The sequence below is a fragment of the Peromyscus leucopus genome, chromosome 1 (genome assembly GCF_004664715.2).
Source record: "Peromyscus leucopus breed LL Stock chromosome 1, UCI_PerLeu_2.1, whole genome shotgun sequence".
NCBI classification, from domain to species: domain Eukaryota; kingdom Metazoa; phylum Chordata; class Mammalia; order Rodentia; family Cricetidae; genus Peromyscus; species Peromyscus leucopus.
Genome location: NC_051063.1, coordinates 160,781,821 through 160,798,542, shown reverse-complemented (window position 1 = coordinate 160,798,542; position 16,722 = coordinate 160,781,821). Strand labels below are relative to the sequence as shown.

The 16,722-nt window shown below is 47.4% G+C and overlaps 2 protein-coding genes across 4 annotated transcripts in view; one reads left to right on the top strand and one right to left on the bottom strand.

The window, feature by feature from the left end:
* The window catches only part of Pepd (peptidase D), a 135,839-nt gene extending 130,797 nt beyond the window's left edge, over nt 1–5,042 (top strand). Inside the window, exons 13-15 of the mRNA XM_028877780.2 lie at nt 1,355–1,539; nt 4,014–4,205; nt 4,601–5,042. Of these exons, the coding sequence (XP_028733613.1) occupies nt 1,355–1,539; nt 4,014–4,205; nt 4,601–4,738 (515 nt within the window). The 3' untranslated portion in view covers nt 4,739–5,042. The remainder of the gene's footprint in view (nt 1–1,354; nt 1,540–4,013; nt 4,206–4,600) is intronic.
* A 5,201-nt stretch (nt 5,043–10,243) lies between these two features.
* Cebpg (CCAAT enhancer binding protein gamma) lies at nt 10,244–16,120 on the bottom strand. Of its 3 annotated transcripts, none has more exons than XM_037199444.1 (3): nt 15,762–16,120; nt 15,128–15,360; nt 10,244–11,460 (listed from the first exon to the last, which is right to left on the bottom strand). In XM_037199444.1, exon 3 carries the CDS (start codon nt 11,362–11,364, stop codon nt 10,912–10,914), a length of 453 nt encoding a protein of 150 aa, XP_037055339.1. In that variant the 5' UTR covers nt 11,365–11,460; nt 15,128–15,360; nt 15,762–16,120; the 3' UTR covers nt 10,244–10,911. The 3 variants fall into 3 exon arrangements, with proteins under 3 accessions (XP_037055339.1, XP_037055341.1, XP_037055335.1); XM_037199446.1 differs by having other exon boundaries at nt 15,128–15,345; XM_037199440.1 differs by having other exon boundaries at nt 15,128–16,120.
* Between the last annotated feature and the right edge of the window lie 602 nt (nt 16,121–16,722).

Sequence of the window (16,722 nt, the reverse complement as noted above, 5' to 3'; positions counted from 1 at the left end):
TAACACTGACCTGGCAGGGGGGTCAGTGCTGTCCTCTACCCTCTGACTGTGACCTGGGCCTAGGTCCTTGTGGGGTGCTCTCCCTGGAGGAGAGGAGCTGAAGGAGACTGCATAGCAGGCAGGGCAGCCCGATCTGCCCGAGGCCCTGCAGGGCTTGTTAGTCGAAGCAGTGCTCATTGGCTTGGTCCTTAAGCCTCAGATCCACAAAGCCTGTCTGGCCCCTGAGGCCATGTGCACGGGAGGTGTCTTAGGGTTTCTGTGGCTGTGATAAAGCACCCCCAAAGCAACTTGGGGAGAAAATGGTTTATTTGGCTTACACGTCCAGAATCACAGTCCACTGAGGAAGCCAAGGCAGAACTCAAACAGGGCAGGAACCTGGAGGCAGGAGCTGATGCTGAGGCCATGGAGGGTGCTTGCTCCTCATGGCTTACAAAGCCTGCTCTCTTATGGAACCCAGGACCACAGCCCAGGGATGGTACCACCTACAGTGGGCTGGGCCCTCCCACATCAATCACAAATTAAGAAAGTGCCCTACAGGCTTCCCTGCAGCCTGACCTTATGGAGGCATTTTCTTTTTCTTTTATTTTTTTTCCTTTTATTTTATTTTACAATACCATTCAGTTCTACATATCAGCCACGGGTTCCCCTGTTCTCCCCCCTCACCCCTTTCCCTTACCCCCAGCCCCCCCCCATTCCCACCTCCTCCAGGGCAAAGCCTCCCCCGAGGACTGCGATCAACCTGGTAGACTCAGTCCAGGCAGGTCCAGTCCCAGGAGGCATTTTCTTGATTGAGGTTCTCTGCTCTCACATAACTAGCCTGTGTCAAGATGGCATAAAACTAGCCAGCACAGGAGGCTCCGTAGTGACCTTTGCCGCAGAAACATGGGGCAGAGATGAATTTGATTAGCAGCCTGGGTTTAGCCATCCAGGCAACCATGGGAATGGTTCCAGACCCCTGCCCACCTGAGGATGAGGCCAGGCCAGCTGTTCCTTCACCCCAAAACCTGTGTTCCCACAGCAGCTTCCAGACTGAGTCCGCCGTTCTGGGATGGGCAGGCCTGCCTTCGCCCAGGCCACAGGCCTTCCCTGCCCCTCTCCAGCAGCAAAGCCCAGGCTGACGCCTTCTGTGAGGCCTGAGTCACTCGCTTCTGCGCTTGAGAGGACATAGCCAGGCCTGTCTTTGGGTGGCAGAAGCTTGTATGATGCAGTCTCGGGATCCTGAGCTTCCAAGGCTGTCTGGATCCACTCAGTCCCCAGCATGCACCCCTGTCCTCACTTCAGGCCCACCTCAGTCTGGGCTCTCACCCCTTGGTCTGTAGAGCGCTGGCTTATCACGGCCTCTCCCTAACCACAGGTGTCTGGTGGCCTGACATGCACCGGCTGGCTGACCGGATTCATCTGGAGGAGCTGACCCGCATTGGCCTCCTGAGTGGCAGTGTGGATGCCATGCTCCAGGTCCACCTGGGGGCAGTGTTCATGCCCCATGGGCTCGGCCACTTCCTGGGCCTAGATGTGCACGACGTGGGAGGCTACCCTGAGGTCAGTGTGCACACTGGTCTCCCTGAGCCGGCCCTTACTGGGATAGAGTGAGGTGGGTTTGGGGGGGAGGGGATGTTGCTGGAGATGTAGGAAAACAGGAGGGTGGGTCTCTCTCTGACACACAGGAATTGGGGGTCCCTGGACACAGCATGGTGGGTCGGTGAGTGATCCTCCCCAGCGGCTGCACAGACTTCAGACTTGGGGTGGTGCCTCTGCCTGCACGGCCTCAAGACACAGCTGTGACAGCATCTGTGCAAAGGTTCCCCGAGATAGGGACAGAGTTCCCGCAAACCCTGCGTGTCCTTCACTCCAGCTTGCTCCAGCCCCTAGAAGCTCGGCAGCAGATCCCTTTCCAGTGCCCTAGCTGGCTCACCCTCTGCCTCCTGGGCCTCTGGCAGGAGAGGAAGGCTTGAAGGGCATCTTCAGACAGGGCTCCCTCTCCTCTTACTGACAGCTCGGAGGACCACCCAGTGGGTGCCTAAGGGCTCCTGGGCAGCCCTACTGGGCAGGTGGCTACAGCCCCTCAGGGCCTGTTCCTGCTGCCCAGCCTGGCCTGGTGCCCACCGTGCAGGGGGCGGATTGTGCAATTATGCACTCCCTGGGGCCCACCAGCCAGTTAGCCAAGACTAGACCCAGCCTCTTGGCTGTGGGGTATTTTGAAAGCACTAAGAATGATTTTGGGGGAAGGGGGGGATTGCTCAAGAGAAGCATTATTATTCAATTATTTTTTTCTCAAGTGTAAACAGTTAAATTTGGAGAAACAAAATCAGTTTTAATTTCCTAATTTCTGTCCATCCTATTGTGTGCAGGGAGCCAAGAGCAGGCCCTTCCAGACATTGTTAGTTGAGGTTCGTTATTCATTAGTCGCCAAAGTCCTTTTTTCCACCAAAGAGAATTGGCAGCACACTGTTTTCATCTTTTCCAGTAAGCAGCCCTTTGTGCTCAGTCTATTCTTCTGACAGATAAACACTGTGGAAAAAATATGGCTTTTCCTATAAAAGTCGTTTATTTCAGGCCTCCAGACACATCTGGGTCTCTTCTCAGAGCCCCCTCTGCCCAGGCAGAGCAGCAGGCATGGACACCCCTAGCATAGCTGACACCCTAACATAGCTGGCACCCCATCCTTGGCCTGTAGGTCACTTGGACCAGCTCACATCCCCTAACCCAGCAGACCCAGAGCAGCTGCTCAGACAGGTATCCCCTCTAGTCTCCCCTAACCTCAGTTGGAGTAATGATTCTAAACTTTCCTAAGTGGCAGGAAGCTGTACCCTCTCCGCACCCACAGAACAGGATGGAACGAATGTGCCTACTGGGTGTGAGCTCAGTGGCAACTCACCAAACATGCTCAAACCCCTGAGTTCCAGTGTGCTGCCACCCCCCCCACACACACACACACAAACCCAAGAGGCACCTCCCACCTGAGCAGAGGCCTGGGGCCTTCTGAGGAGCATCCTCCTCCCCCACAGCCTCTGCGCCTGTTGGTCCAGAGGCTAGTGTTGCAAGGCTAACAATGGCCAGCCGGGGTTCTTCCAGAGCGTGGCCCACAAGAGGCAGGGTCCTTTGTGTCCCATCCTCACCTTCATCCTGCCTGCTCACACCAGGTCACAGTGGCTGTCCCTACCCTCACAGAATCCCAGTCACAGACCTCCTTGCTGTGCCCAGGCTTGGAGGCCAAGCCAGCCTGTTTCTGGTTACCTTACGTGAACCACTAATTGAAGACTGATGTTCTTGGCCCCCAAACAGTCAGAAATGACAGCTCCGTCTCCAGCAGCTGGGCGTCCTTGGAGGAGCCACAAGTAGGGCAGGGCAAACTCAGATCCTGACCAGAAAGCTTACTCTGCTGCCCACTTGCTCAGAGGCCCTGGCCACAGGCCAGATGACGGCCCTGGGGAGCTGGAGGAGCAGGGCAGAATCGCAGCAGAAAGCAGTGATCACTAGCACCCTCGATGGTCACAGGGCTGTTCCCGAGGGCCCAGGTGTAGGCTGGACACAAACAGGCACTTACATGCCAGTACGGGTGGTAACAGGCCCGTCCTGATAGCCTGTCCCTTTCTCTACTGAAAAGGCCAACTTGACCTGCAGGAGCCATTCCAGTCCTGGAAGATATGACGAGGAAGGCCTGCAGGCCATGCACCCCCCTAAGAGCTTTTTTGGCTTCCCTGGTTTAGCTTCTGACCTGCAGAAGGGCCTGAGTGAGGGCAGCCAGACACCCAGCCAACCCTGTGGGCCTACCTGGCAGCTTGGTCCTGTGTGTGTGCATTAGCAATGTCCTGAAGGCAGATCTGAGGGTAGCCAAGGGTCAGAATGCCCTGAATACAGGTGTGGACAGAGGGCAGAGGGTTCCTGTGGTCAGACTGGGCTGGATACACTCTAGTCAGAAGAACCCAGGGGGCTGGAGCCAATCCTGTCTGGCTGCCTCTCAATCCTGGTAGCCAGCCTTGGGGTGTTCAGTTGGGTTCCGTCTCTCTCTCCAGGGTGTAGAGCGCATTGATGAGCCTGGCTTGCGGAGTCTGCGCACAGCAAGGCACCTGGAGCCAGGCATGGTGCTGACCGTGGAGCCGGGAATCTACTTCATCGACCACCTCCTGGACCAGGCTCTGGCAGACCCAGCCCAAGCCTGCTTCTTCAACCACGAGGTCCTGCAGCGCTTCCGCAACTTTGGTGGGGTGAGTAGCTGGGGGCCCCACATTCTTATTCCCAGAATGTCCACCACCCCACTGGTGCCTCGGAGAAAGGTGGAAGGGCAGGTGACTGTTTAGGCCTGGCCACCCCCTTTATTATGTGGGCTGTCACAGATACCTTGCCTCTCAACAGGAAGAGATTCTTCAAAAAGCCTACCAGTCCCAGAGGCTCCATGGGAGCACACAGTGTAAGCAAAGGACCACACAGAAGCCTCCCCCTATGTCTTCCCCAGAGGCTCTGAGACCAGTCTGTCCTGTCACAGAGACTAGCCCCATCCCTCAGAGCTTCCCCCAGGTAGCAGTCAAGCTGGAGCAGGTTGGCACTAATGTGACAAATTAAGGCAGCAGGGACATGATGGCATCCTGTCTGTGTGACACAGGTCCGTATCGAGGAGGATGTTGTCGTGACTAACAGTGGCATGGAGCTGCTGACCTGTGTCCCGAGGACCGTGGAGGAAATTGAAGCATGCATGGCAGGCTGTGACAAGGCCTTTACAACCTCCTCTGGCCCAAAGTAGAGCCAGCGCCTTGTGAACCTTCTCTGTGATGTCAGCCTGCTCATGGCACCCCATCAGCAATCAGATCCTGGAGCTCACATTCGATCCTACAAAACCATCACTGCCGTTTCCAAGATCACATCCCTAACCTTGACTTTGCTTAAATGACTGACTCTGTTGATTCAAAAAAATCCTGTTCTTAAGTCACAACTCAGTTCTCCTGCTGCCATTTATATCCATGTGCTCAGGAAAGATGCACTTGTGTCTTCTCCAAAACAATCAATGTGCAGAATGGAATTTGCAATAAAAGCTTTTCTGAATGGCCCTTTGTACCCAGCAGCTTCCTTTCCTCCTTCCTAGAAGAGCATGAGCGCCATGGGCGAGAAGATGGCTCACCAGGTGTCAGCTGCAGGAGTCTGCTCTGCTCCCAGGAGTGAGCACAAAGCCCTGTGCCCTCTGCTTCTGCCTTGGACTGGTCTGGGAGACCCAGGAGAGTCCTCCACCAGGAGCTTCCACTGAGCCCCAGGGATTCTGCTGAAGTTAGTGCAACACTGTCTCCTGCTGGCAGGGTTCCCAAGCCAGCAGGCACCAGAACCACGAGGGCATTTGGTAGGAGGTCCTGGGGCCTTGATCTCATTTTTATACTAGTAAAGATGGAGCACGTCGGCCAGCAGCACTGCCTGCCTAGCAGCAGGGTGGCGCACAGGAGAGCCTGCTACCCAATCTGTCTGTTGTACCACCACCCCCAATAGTCTACTGACCCAATTCCATCCCAAGCCTCGTGGGCCCAGCTGTGCCTGCCCACGGTGGAACACTTGTCCTCCTCTCTGCTTGACAGTGTGTCTCAGTCCTGGGACCTGCCCCGCCCCCAGAGCTGGCTTCCAAAATCGATACAGTTCCAGGTTGCAAGTGAGAAAGGTTCCACCAGGGTGTGGCTCAGTGGGGTGTCCTCCCTAGTACTGCCATGCCTGTGATCCCAGGACTGGGAGACTGCAGGCAGAGGATCAGGAATCCAAGGTCATCCTTGGCTACACAGTGAATTTAAGACCAGCCTGGGACCCGAGACCCTTATCTCAAAACAGGCAGGCTGATCTCTGTTGAGTTACAGGCCAGCTAGGACTATATATCGTGACTCCAAAATAAATGAAGTTTAAAAATAAAATAAATGGAGCTGTAATGGAGAAAAAAAAAAACTGGTCCAAGCTAGAGACTTTTCAAGCAGCCACCAAAGGGTTTATTCACTAGAAATTGACTTCTTCCTATGGCAATAACACAAAAGTGCTTATGATGTGGCCACAAGAAAATAAAAGCCACCAGAGAAACAAATGCTGATCTCAGTCCCAAAGCACCATTTATCTCATTTACTTCTTAGGTTTACAACATCCAATCTTAGGGTTTCATTGGTACAGATGGCCCATCCCCATCAGAGGCACGGCAGTATGAGTAGACTTGGGCTAACTTTATCCCATGTTCCTAAAGCTATATCCATCACTCCAACTTCTGCAGAAATTTGTATAGCTTCAAAATTGGATTAGAGACCCTTCCAGAAAGTTCTACAGTGCTGAAGCCTTCCCCACACTCTGGAAGGGCCCAGTATTAACTGAGCATCTACTCCATGAGACATGAGCACAATCCATATGCTCAGGGCCTGAAGTCTCCTTTGAAGCTTTGCTTCAACAGTACATCAGTATTGCCTCAGACAATGAAAGAAAGGAAAATAACAGGATTGGCCTTATACAGAGGCCTTGCAAGACTAGACCAAGAAGGGTTTGAAGTGAAAAGAGATGCTGCATTCCAAACATAAAGAGCTGCAAGAGGTGGCAGGAGAATGGAGAGGATGAAGGAAGGGGCCACATACCAAGACTAGGAAGCAGAGGAGGTTCTGGAGAGCATGTGATACACTGCCATCCCGGAAGAACCATGAGGCATCAAGTCCACGCAGGAGAGGGTGCCGCCCCTGAGCTGGACAGGATTGAGTGGCAGGGGTCTGAAGCAGGCAGGTTCCAGGGCTACACTGAAGTTGCACTTGAACTTGGTGCTGTAGAAAAGCACCTGACAGCTGCTTCAAAGGGAGGGCTAAGAGTCAGGGGACAGGCTGTGGCACAAGACAATTTGGGGTGGGACTTTTTTTTTTTTTTTTTTATTGCACAAGGTACAGTTAAGATACTCTTCAGATATGTACAGGCACTTCAAGAACTGGTCATTCTAAAAGTGTTTTTATTAAGACCTGGTTTCATCACAAAGTATAAAATTTTCTAATACAAGTTATTAGCAATAAACTCCAACTAGAGCGGGAGATTCTAGCTCAGTTAGTAGAGTACTCACCTAACATACACAAAGCCCCAGGTTCAAGCCCCAGTGTCACATAAAACCAGATGTAGTGGTACATACCTGTAATCCTAGCACTTGAGAGGTGGAGGCAGGAAGGTTGGAAGTTCAAAGCCATACTTGGCTGCTTATCAAGCTGATGGTCAGAGTTGGCTACATGAGAACATCTCACTAAAACTAAAACCAAAAATTCACAACTAATTCATTCAAACGAAGTAGGATAGAACACACCTACAACTTTTGTTTTTTATTTTGTTTTTGAGACAGGGTTTTTCTGTGGAGCCCTGGCTGTCCTGGAGCTCACTCTGTAGACCAGGCTGGCCTCAAACTCAGAGATCAGCCTGCCTCTGCCTCCCAAGTGCTGGAATTAAAGGCGGCATGTGTCCCCACCACCCAAATCCTTCATCTCCATAATGCTGGGATTACAAACGTGCACCACCACACTCAGTCACACAATTTTCACAATCATGGAATAATTGGAACTTAGTTCCCCAAACACAAAAAGACTCAAAGAATCAGAGGAAAGCATCTATTTTTTTTCCTTCAAACACACAATTCAAACTGATTTCCTGGACTCACGATATTTCTGAAAGCAGCTAACTCACTTCCATACCCAGGTACCATGTAAATACAGATGGTATTTACTCTAAACTGTACTGTTAGGGACAGGCCTCAGATGGAACCATAGGCTCCAACCACCAGGAGACAGCCCCTTTCGTCATGTCCCTGCTCCAGGATGCAGTTTTAAGTTAGACCAAACAACTACAAACAACTGAAAATACAGTCCAAGTTTAGAGAAAACTACTTCACTGTCTACTCAGGGAAATCCAAACTTGCGCAAAAGCAGCCTGCTGGTCCACGTCCCCCAGCCCAGGACAGCAGCAGGAGGTACCTTACAGGTTCTTAGGGGCCAATTACAAATGAACTTCTTGCTCACTTCCAAGATAAAGAAACCCACAAAGAAAACCAGTCATTGTTCCAAAGGTATTTATTTTTAAATTCGTTGAAAGAAATAAAATTATATTTAAAAAAATAGAGTAATCTCACAAACTGAAAGCCAGGAACAAAAAGAACAAGTTAGTATTTTTCCTGAGAGGCAGATCTGATTAGCTGTATGGAATCTTCCCTAGCCTGTCACACACACAGGCATCATTCCTAAGGCATCCGAAGCACCCCTGGTGCTCCGTGGGTTGTTGAGGCACGAGGCTTCAGCCCTCCGGTGGGGGAGGGACGGCGGGGCGGGGAGTAAGAAACATTAAGAGTCGCTGCCTTTCTTATCAAACTGTACATGTTTCTACTTTCATAGATTGAGAACTGTACAAAATGAGTGGGCTCACGACCTGGATTTCAAACCCCAGGTCATATTTTAGTAAAATCCTTAAGATTCCAAAGTCACCCAAAACTCCGTACCCAAAACTAGTCAAGGGCACCCATCCCTGGTAACACAGGTGTGGCTAGTCCACACTATAGCTTGACTCCTAAACCACCGGACCTGTCCGCAAGGCAGATCAAACTCTAAAGGCTCCCCAGTAACCAGTTACAAAAGCAACTTTACAATTTCCAAAGTCCTAAGCTTACCCACTCCCCAAACCTAGTTTCCCTCAATTTTACACTGAGAACTCTATCAAGCTAAACATCATTTCCCCTTCAGTAAGACAGTCCAAAGGCCAGCTAACGATGTGTTCTATGTGGAACTGCTTGCTTGTGCTAATGATCTGATTTGCAAAGGTAAGAGCACAGGTAGGACTGATGTGGATGTTCTGATTAGAAATATTGAGCACTGCCTTCCCAATGGCTTAAGTCCTTGCACCAGTGAGCACAATTCCACGAGAATGTCCATTTGTGAAAGCTAGTCTTTGGAAGTAGGAGTTTCCAATGTCTGAATGCCTACTGTATGTTCAAGTAGGACCTAACTCTATCTCCCAGTAAGTTCATTACATAATATCAATCCGCTGGTAGATTAGGATTGTTTGGGTGCATCCTTGTTAGTTATACAAAACATCTTTCAATCTTTATGAGCAGATGGCTATTCCAACCAAGGTAAACTGGTGCTGGACCCTAACTTTTTTAAACCCCATTCATTTCTTGGTTCCCTAAAAACAGTGTTGACTCCTGTCTTCGGCACAGTGGCCCTAAAAGGCTATGCTGAGCTGCAGGGCACCAATAGCTTCTGCACAGGAGAACAGAGTCCACACTCTTCTGCCACGCTCAGGGAGCAACCTGAGTTACACTGAGGTTACAGTAACCAAGTCTTAGTAGGAAACAGGACCAGAAATGACCATGTTCAAACAAGATTCCCAGCAACACAAACTGTGATCATGCAAGACTCCTGTGTTAGTCACCATCTCAGGAACCAACAAACTTTAGCTGAACTGTGCAAGACAATCTAAACTACAACACTGATAAAAGCAGGCCCTAGAGATACCCTACTGGCTTGTCAGTTTCACAACACAAAAGTCAATATCCTGAGTCTTATCAGCATTTTCTCTCAAATAATTTATACAGAACATACAAGCATACTAATGGATAAACAGAGGCAACACCACATGAAGTCTGGAAGAACACCTCACTAAACTAGAAAAGAAATTCCTCAAAAAAATAAAAATAAAAAGATTTAGGAAATAAATTAAAGATTGAAACCTTATACTTTCAAGTTTTCTTTGACTAGTCTTTTGAGAGATGGCATGAAGTTGATACATTTTTCTAATAATCATTTATTTGAGATCAAATACCAAAATGTGCCTCTTCACACAAGCGCACACACAAAAAAAAAACCTCTGCCCTTAAAAAGCATGGCCCCGTTGGCAGTTATTCCACCAAAAGAATTAGTATTCTTTTTGTTGTTGTTTGCTTTTTGTTGCTTTTGTTTTTGAGGCAGGGTTTCTCTGTAGTCCTGGCTGTCCTGGAACTCACTCTGTAGACCAGGCTGGCCTTGAACTCAAGAGATCTTCCTGCCTCTGCCTCCTGAGTGCTCAGACTAAAGCTTGTGCCACCATGCCCAGCATAAACTAGTATTCTAAATCATGGTCTGTATCATCAAGCCAAGGCATTTTATTTACTAACTTGGCTGTCAAAAAATGGTTTTTCTCCCCTCCAAACAAACGCTCCCTTTACTAGCATGCACAGACACTAAATGTCAGCACACAGTGATGCTGGTTTTGAAGGACACATGAGAATGCTAATCCAGTAAACCAAAGGACCCTCAGAGTTCAATCCACTCTCTCTATGCCTTTAAAACAAACAAGGGAGGAAAAAACAAACAAAACACTTCTTTCCTTCCTAAATGTAATTTGTATTTTTAACCACCTCTTTGGTGTGACCTGAATGGGGTTTCTTTACTTTGCCTGAAGTTATTTTAAAAAAATATGTATTTGTTGGGAAAAACAATGCCAATTATGCTAACACAGGTTTATACTAACTATAAAATGGGGCCAAATTATGATTGGTTTCTGAAGCCCTAGAATTTACAATACACAATTTAGACTAAAATCACAAGTCAAAAAACACAGATGGAATCCAGCTTTTCTTAATCCAAGGTATTGTCTCATTAAAACCCAAAACCTTCTATATGACCTTCCATTTTCCCATTCCTAGAAAAGAAGCATTTCTGGGGAAGTCAGGATTTATTAAGAATATTAAGGTCCAAGAATTTTGTTTTAACCATAAACCCCAAGTTTTCTTTTAGTGCTTCAAAAATCCATTATCATTTAAGACCAGATAAACTACCTGGCTAATCAACTGTTCAGTGCTGAGCCAAGAAAATAACCTCCATGGAACAGGACCACGCTCAGCCATTGAACCAAGTGCTGCAGGGTGGTCGCACCTCTCACGTTCAAGCCACAAAGCTGTGCTGTCTGGAAGGAGATCTACTGCCCCGTGTTATCAGAATTTGTCGTTGTAGTTTCAGTGCTGATGGGCTGCACGTTGTCTGCGAGGTTGTGTGCGTGCTCAAGAAACAAATCTTTCAGTACACTTAATTCCTTTGTCAGCAACTTAATTTTGGCTTCCAAGCGTTCATTCTCTTCCTTGAGCTGGTTCACTCTCTGCAGTGTGTCTTGAGCCTTCTGCTTGCTTTTTAATCGGCTCTTTTTCACGGCCATATTGTTCCGCTCTCTGCGCTGGCGATACTCGTCACTATTGCGATCCATGGGTGAACTCTTTTTGCTTTGCTTGCTTGGAGGCACAGCTTTGCCTCCTCCCCCAGGCCCGGCGGGCACCAGCTGAGGAACCTGCTGTAAGCCACTGGCATGTGCCTGAGTGTGAATGACACTTATTCCGTTCACTCCTGGAGTAGTGGCTGGCTGCGGCAGCTTGCTCATTTGGGCGTGTTCCTTTGCCAACACAGAACAGGTAGAAATCAGAGCAATGTGATCAGCAGAGGTCACACTCAACTGCCAAAATATCTTCACATGTACCTAGTTAGAAAATAAGTTGCATTAAAATATTGGAAATGACAGGATCAAGTAAGATTAAACTTGCATGGACCTAACACAGCAGGCAACCATTAATTGGTTTTGCTGACACAAACAACTGCCAACTGTTGCCGTGTTTCCAAATTTCAAAAGGTAAGCTGGTTCAGAAGCACCATAAGCTGAAGGCCAGCCCCACCTGGGGCTAGCTGTGATTATCAAAAAAGGAAGGAAAACAAAAGCGTAGCACGAATTAGATAGCACATGTGAGCTAGTAACACTCAGACAATCTGCCAGGGAGAAATCTGAGCTGTCTGGTGGGGGCGGGGGGGGGGGGGGGGGGGGGGGGGGGGGGGGGGGGGAAGCATGGAAAAGCAAGTTCAGTGATTGTAGAAGAGCACCCGCAATGAGAGGAAGGTGTTTCAAATCATCAAATCAGGTTAGAATGATGGATCACAACGCTCAATCTGCAGAACCCATGAGGATTGGGGTGCCATTAGGATCCTAGCATGTTCCTTATTCAATATTCCCAGGGTGACTTAGCAATGACTTCACCTATTATGGGCTATTTTCTTAAGGTAGGGTATTTTCAGTTGATTAGTTGACTTGCCTTTTTACATTTTAGCAACCTTAAGTGACAGTTTACTGACATTTACTCGATCTGTTTCTTGTATTTGGAAACGGAGATATCCAATAAAGTACCCCCACGCCTGCATCAGTTTTTCATTCTTGACACAATCATCGCGTAGCCCAGCAGTTCTCAACATGCAAGGTTGTGACCCCTTCGGCAAACCTCTATCTCCAAAAACCATTTACATTACAATTCGTAACAGTAGCAAAATTACAGCTATGAAGTAGCAACAAAAATAATTTTATGGTTGCCAGGGGTTACCACAACATGAGGAACTATATTAAAGGGTCATAGCATTAGGAAGCTTGAGAACCACTGGCCTAAACATACTGATTCACCAAAGAAAAACTACTAAGACCTGGCTTGCTATGATTGTAACTAATCCCTCTGGCCACCTGTGAACTGTGACAGGTGAAAGCACACCTACTCCATCCCCACGAGAACATGTGTGTCCATCTAGGAGACACAGCACCCTTAGAAATGTAGGAAGCATTATGATCCATCACACTGCTGCTCTAGTTTCCCAGAACTGCTAAAACGACATCAATGGACAAAGTTAGGGAAATTAACTAGAGTTAGGAAAATGCTCCAATGAGTACAACCATGGTTATTAAGAAAAGTCCAATCAGTAAACATCAACAGCTTCACCCAAACTTTGGCCAAGCCTGCTTATTAAGCTGGCCCTTTATTATTTATTACTATTAATCTTTGCCTTTAAATGTCCATATATCATTACTCTGAATTGTTCTCACAGCCACTCAGCCAGCCCTGAGCTAGTGGGTCATCTGTTCTTGCTCCAGCACTAAAGCCAGACAGAAAGCTTCCTCCCGAGCCATGATGGATATGGACTTTGAGTTACGCTCAATAACAGACATTTCACAATTTCCCTTGAAAATGATTATGTGGCCTAATTTCTCTCCCACTTAAAAGGTAGTTGTTCAAAATAAAGAAAGTAAACAAATTAATTAAAAAATATGAAGTGGGTATTCAATATTAACTTAAGCCATCCTGGCTGCCATGAACGCTGTTGCTTATCAAGTTGGTATAATGTGTTTAATCCAAATTTAAGGACTTGTAAAATTTAATACTTCTCCCAGGATTCTATTTTCTTATATTCTTATTCTTCAAAGCTAATCTCTACAGTCAATTTGTCCTACCTCAAAGATACCCAATGATCCAAAGAAGTGCAGACTAGAAACCAGATCCCGTCTGTTCTTGGCTCTGGCTCCCTCACTTCCACCCTGGACACACCACCCCTTCCCTCCTGTGAGCTTCAATTCCCCCTCTGTACAGGAGGGATGTGGAAATGGCATGATGCCACAGCTAACAAAATACCATCAATTCTAGTCACTACCTACTTATTCACAACAGGCTCCAAATGCAGGGATGGTCTGCCTATTTCTGAGCCAAAGATATAAGAATGGGGTAGGGTTCTAACTACTCTTACTAAAGTGCTAACCAGAACAAAGGAGAGGTTTTGAGTGAGTCTTTTGGCTAGAAAAACAAGAGTATTGTTTATTGAACCTACAAACTTGCAAGAAAAAGGGAGAGGAAATAAAAAGTAACTCATGATTGTTTAAAAAAAAAAGTAGGCTGGACAAAGTGGTGCATGCCTTTAATATCAGCCTTGGTAGGTGGAGTCAGGTGGATCTTCGTGGCTAGCCTGGTCTACATAGCAAGTTCCAAGACATCCAGGGCTATGTAGACAAATCCTGTCTTAAAAAAAAAAAAAAAGGCCAGGCAATGGTGGCAACACACCTTTAATCCCAAGCACTCAGGAAGCAGAGGCTGGCAGATCTCGAGTTTGAGGCCGCCTAGTCTACAGAGTGAGTTTCAAGACAGCCCTACACAGAGAAACCCTGTCTTGGGAAAAAACAAAAACAAATCTTCAACCAGTAGATAAGCCAAAAAGGTAACTTAAAATGAGGAGAAAACGAGACAGAGGATCTCGGGGCTAACTTAGCAGGCTTCAAACAGATCAGCTTTGGTTTCGCATTGAACACATTTGTCTCTGTGCCTCTGTTCCGTCCACAGACACGGGCTGAGCCCTCCAGCAAAGCAGTCTGACATTTAGTATCTGGCTATTTAACCCGAGTCAAAGTCTGGCTCCTGGATGGACTAATCTATTCCAAAGTTCAGTCCACAGGAGCAGGGTGCCGCCTTCTTCCTCTACTTGGCCATCACCCAGGAAGCAAAGGAGAGCTGAGGGGCAGCAGCCCTCACAGCGGACCACGCCATGAGCACCGCTCTGCAAGTGCTGATTCCCAGGCTGCCAGCCCGGGGGACACGTTCTGGATGCGGGCTTTCAGGGTCTTGTTTTAGAGGAGCTCCCAGGATTTCAGTGACACTGACCACAGAGAACTATGGCTGCATATAAACGATCAATCTTAAGAATGTGGGGCTAAATGAAACGACTAACATTTTTTTCAAATGCAATTTAATTCAAATAATGCTCATTCAAAAGGGTAAAACAATGAAACTTTGAAATGTTAGAATAGTAAAATAAAATGGAATTTTTCTCAATTTTTACTTAGAACAATAAACCTGTACGGAATTTTCCTAGTGTATCATTTTTTTCATAAACCTGGATAGAACGTATTTCCCCATTAGCCTCTCAAAATAAATTTTTCACTCAATTTCCTTAATGAAGAAGGTTGAGTCTTCAAAATTACAAACAAAAATCTGTCGCATCTATTGTCCCTCTTAACACCACCAAAATTACCTCAGGCTGACATCATCTCTCAGGGGCCCTGGTCTCCGATGTATCAAGCAGCCTAAGCTCTCTCCACTCACTAACTAGACTACCTAGACCAGTGCTTCTCAACCTTCCCAATGCTGCGACCCTTTAATGCAGCTCCTCATGCTGTGCTGACCCCAACCACATCATTATTTCCATTGCCACAACTGTATTTTTGCTACTGTTATGAATCACAATATAAACCTCTGTGTTTTCCAATGGTCTTAGGTGACCCCTGTGAAAGTGTTGGTTGTCCGACCCCCAAAAGGCCTGAACCCTGTGCACAGGTAGAGTCAGTTGCTCACCTAGAGCCATCTTCCACTCAAACCTCATTACGCCCCAGCTCTCCCTTATGCTCAGCTCAGGACCTCTGCACTACCAAGTGCCTCCCCAATGGTCTCTTTTCTTCTTTGTGCTTGCTGTCCGGTCTGCTCCCCAGTTTCTTTGGCAACTCCAGCTTCAGTGTCTCCCTGGAGACTGCTGGAGGCAGAGTCCATGAAAGAGGACACTCCTTCAAGGAGTTCTGTGTAAGCGGTCACTGGAGTTAAGTGAAGAAAAAGTATGCTTGTTTGGATGCTATCCTTTAAACCTATTTACAGTACTATTTAGCACATTCAAAACAAAAATGTTGTTTATAATTATGCATTTATTAGGAGTTCCTGTTCAGGTTTCATTTTTTTCTTTTTCTTCTTTTTTTCCCCTTTAATGGCAGGGCAGGACAAGGGGATAGGTAGGGACCAATAAACTTAGTCATTACTGTTACTGAGTGAGGCAACTTTTGACCAGGTCCTGGGTCTCTTTCTCATGATCTCAAAAGGGAATGTTCCCAGGGGTTTTCCCAGGGATCATTTAATTTACCAGGGATGAAAGCACCTCTCAAAGATCACAGAACCTGGCTGACAACCATGGCGTGCTTGCTTGTGAGAATTTAAAGGATACTGGGGGAGGGGTGATGTCTGTTCCCACCTATTTGTTTCTGATAGGTAATAAAAATAACTGAGCCAGCCAAGCATGTCCACCAGAGGCAGGAAACAGGCTCAAGTTTTTCTTCAGCTCAACAGCATCCTGTAATTATTTACAGTTTTTCAGAAGCAGGGAAATAACCCCAGGAGTTGCTTATCAAAAATACTATTCAAGTGGCAACAAATGAACAGACCTTGGAGCTCTTTGAAGGCTAGGGGTGTGGCTCAGAGGTAAAGGGGCTTGCCTACCATGTATTGAATTCTTCTATGTAGACTCCCTCAGTAGAGAAAGCCCTTACAGTGCTTTATTTCAAGTTTCCCTCTGTGAAGACAGGTCTGCATCCAATGATAATATATTCAAATAAGGATGCAAGTGGGTGGAAACTCAGAGACACAACCCACAAAGGTTAAAACCTTTCTAAAATAGACACATCTTATGATGCAGCTTCCCCCATACACACACACACACACACACACACACAAAAAAAAAAAACCAAACACACACAAAAAAAAGAGAAAGAGAGAGAGATTGAGAGATAGAGAAAGAGAGAAAGAAAGAAAGAAAGAAAGAAAGAAAGAAAGAAAGAAAGAAAGAAAGAAAGAAAGAAAGAAAGAAAGAAAGAAAGAAAGAAAGGAGAAAGAAAAAGACCCACCCTCAAACAAGAGCAAAACTAAACATGCGAACCTTCTTAGGACCAGAAACACACAAGCGCACTTGGAAAAAGAGGCCATCCTTCCCCTCACACATGCATGCTCAACCTCTCCACCTGGATACCTCCGCTGGCTCTTTTCCCGCGTTCCCTCCAGCCGTGCTAAGAAAAGACTTCATGGCTTGACCTTCTGCTTCTAGTGAACTGGTGGTCGATGCGCGATTTAGGATGCCCTCCGCCCCCCCCCCCCAGTGAGCTGCAGGACACGCGACCGTCTCCAACACCAAA

Excerpts from the sequence above, each read along its gene's own strand:
- Cebpg (XM_037199440.1), bottom strand. The coding sequence starts at position 11,364 with ATGAGCAAGCTGCCGCAGCCAGCCACTACTCCAGGAGTGAACGGAATA.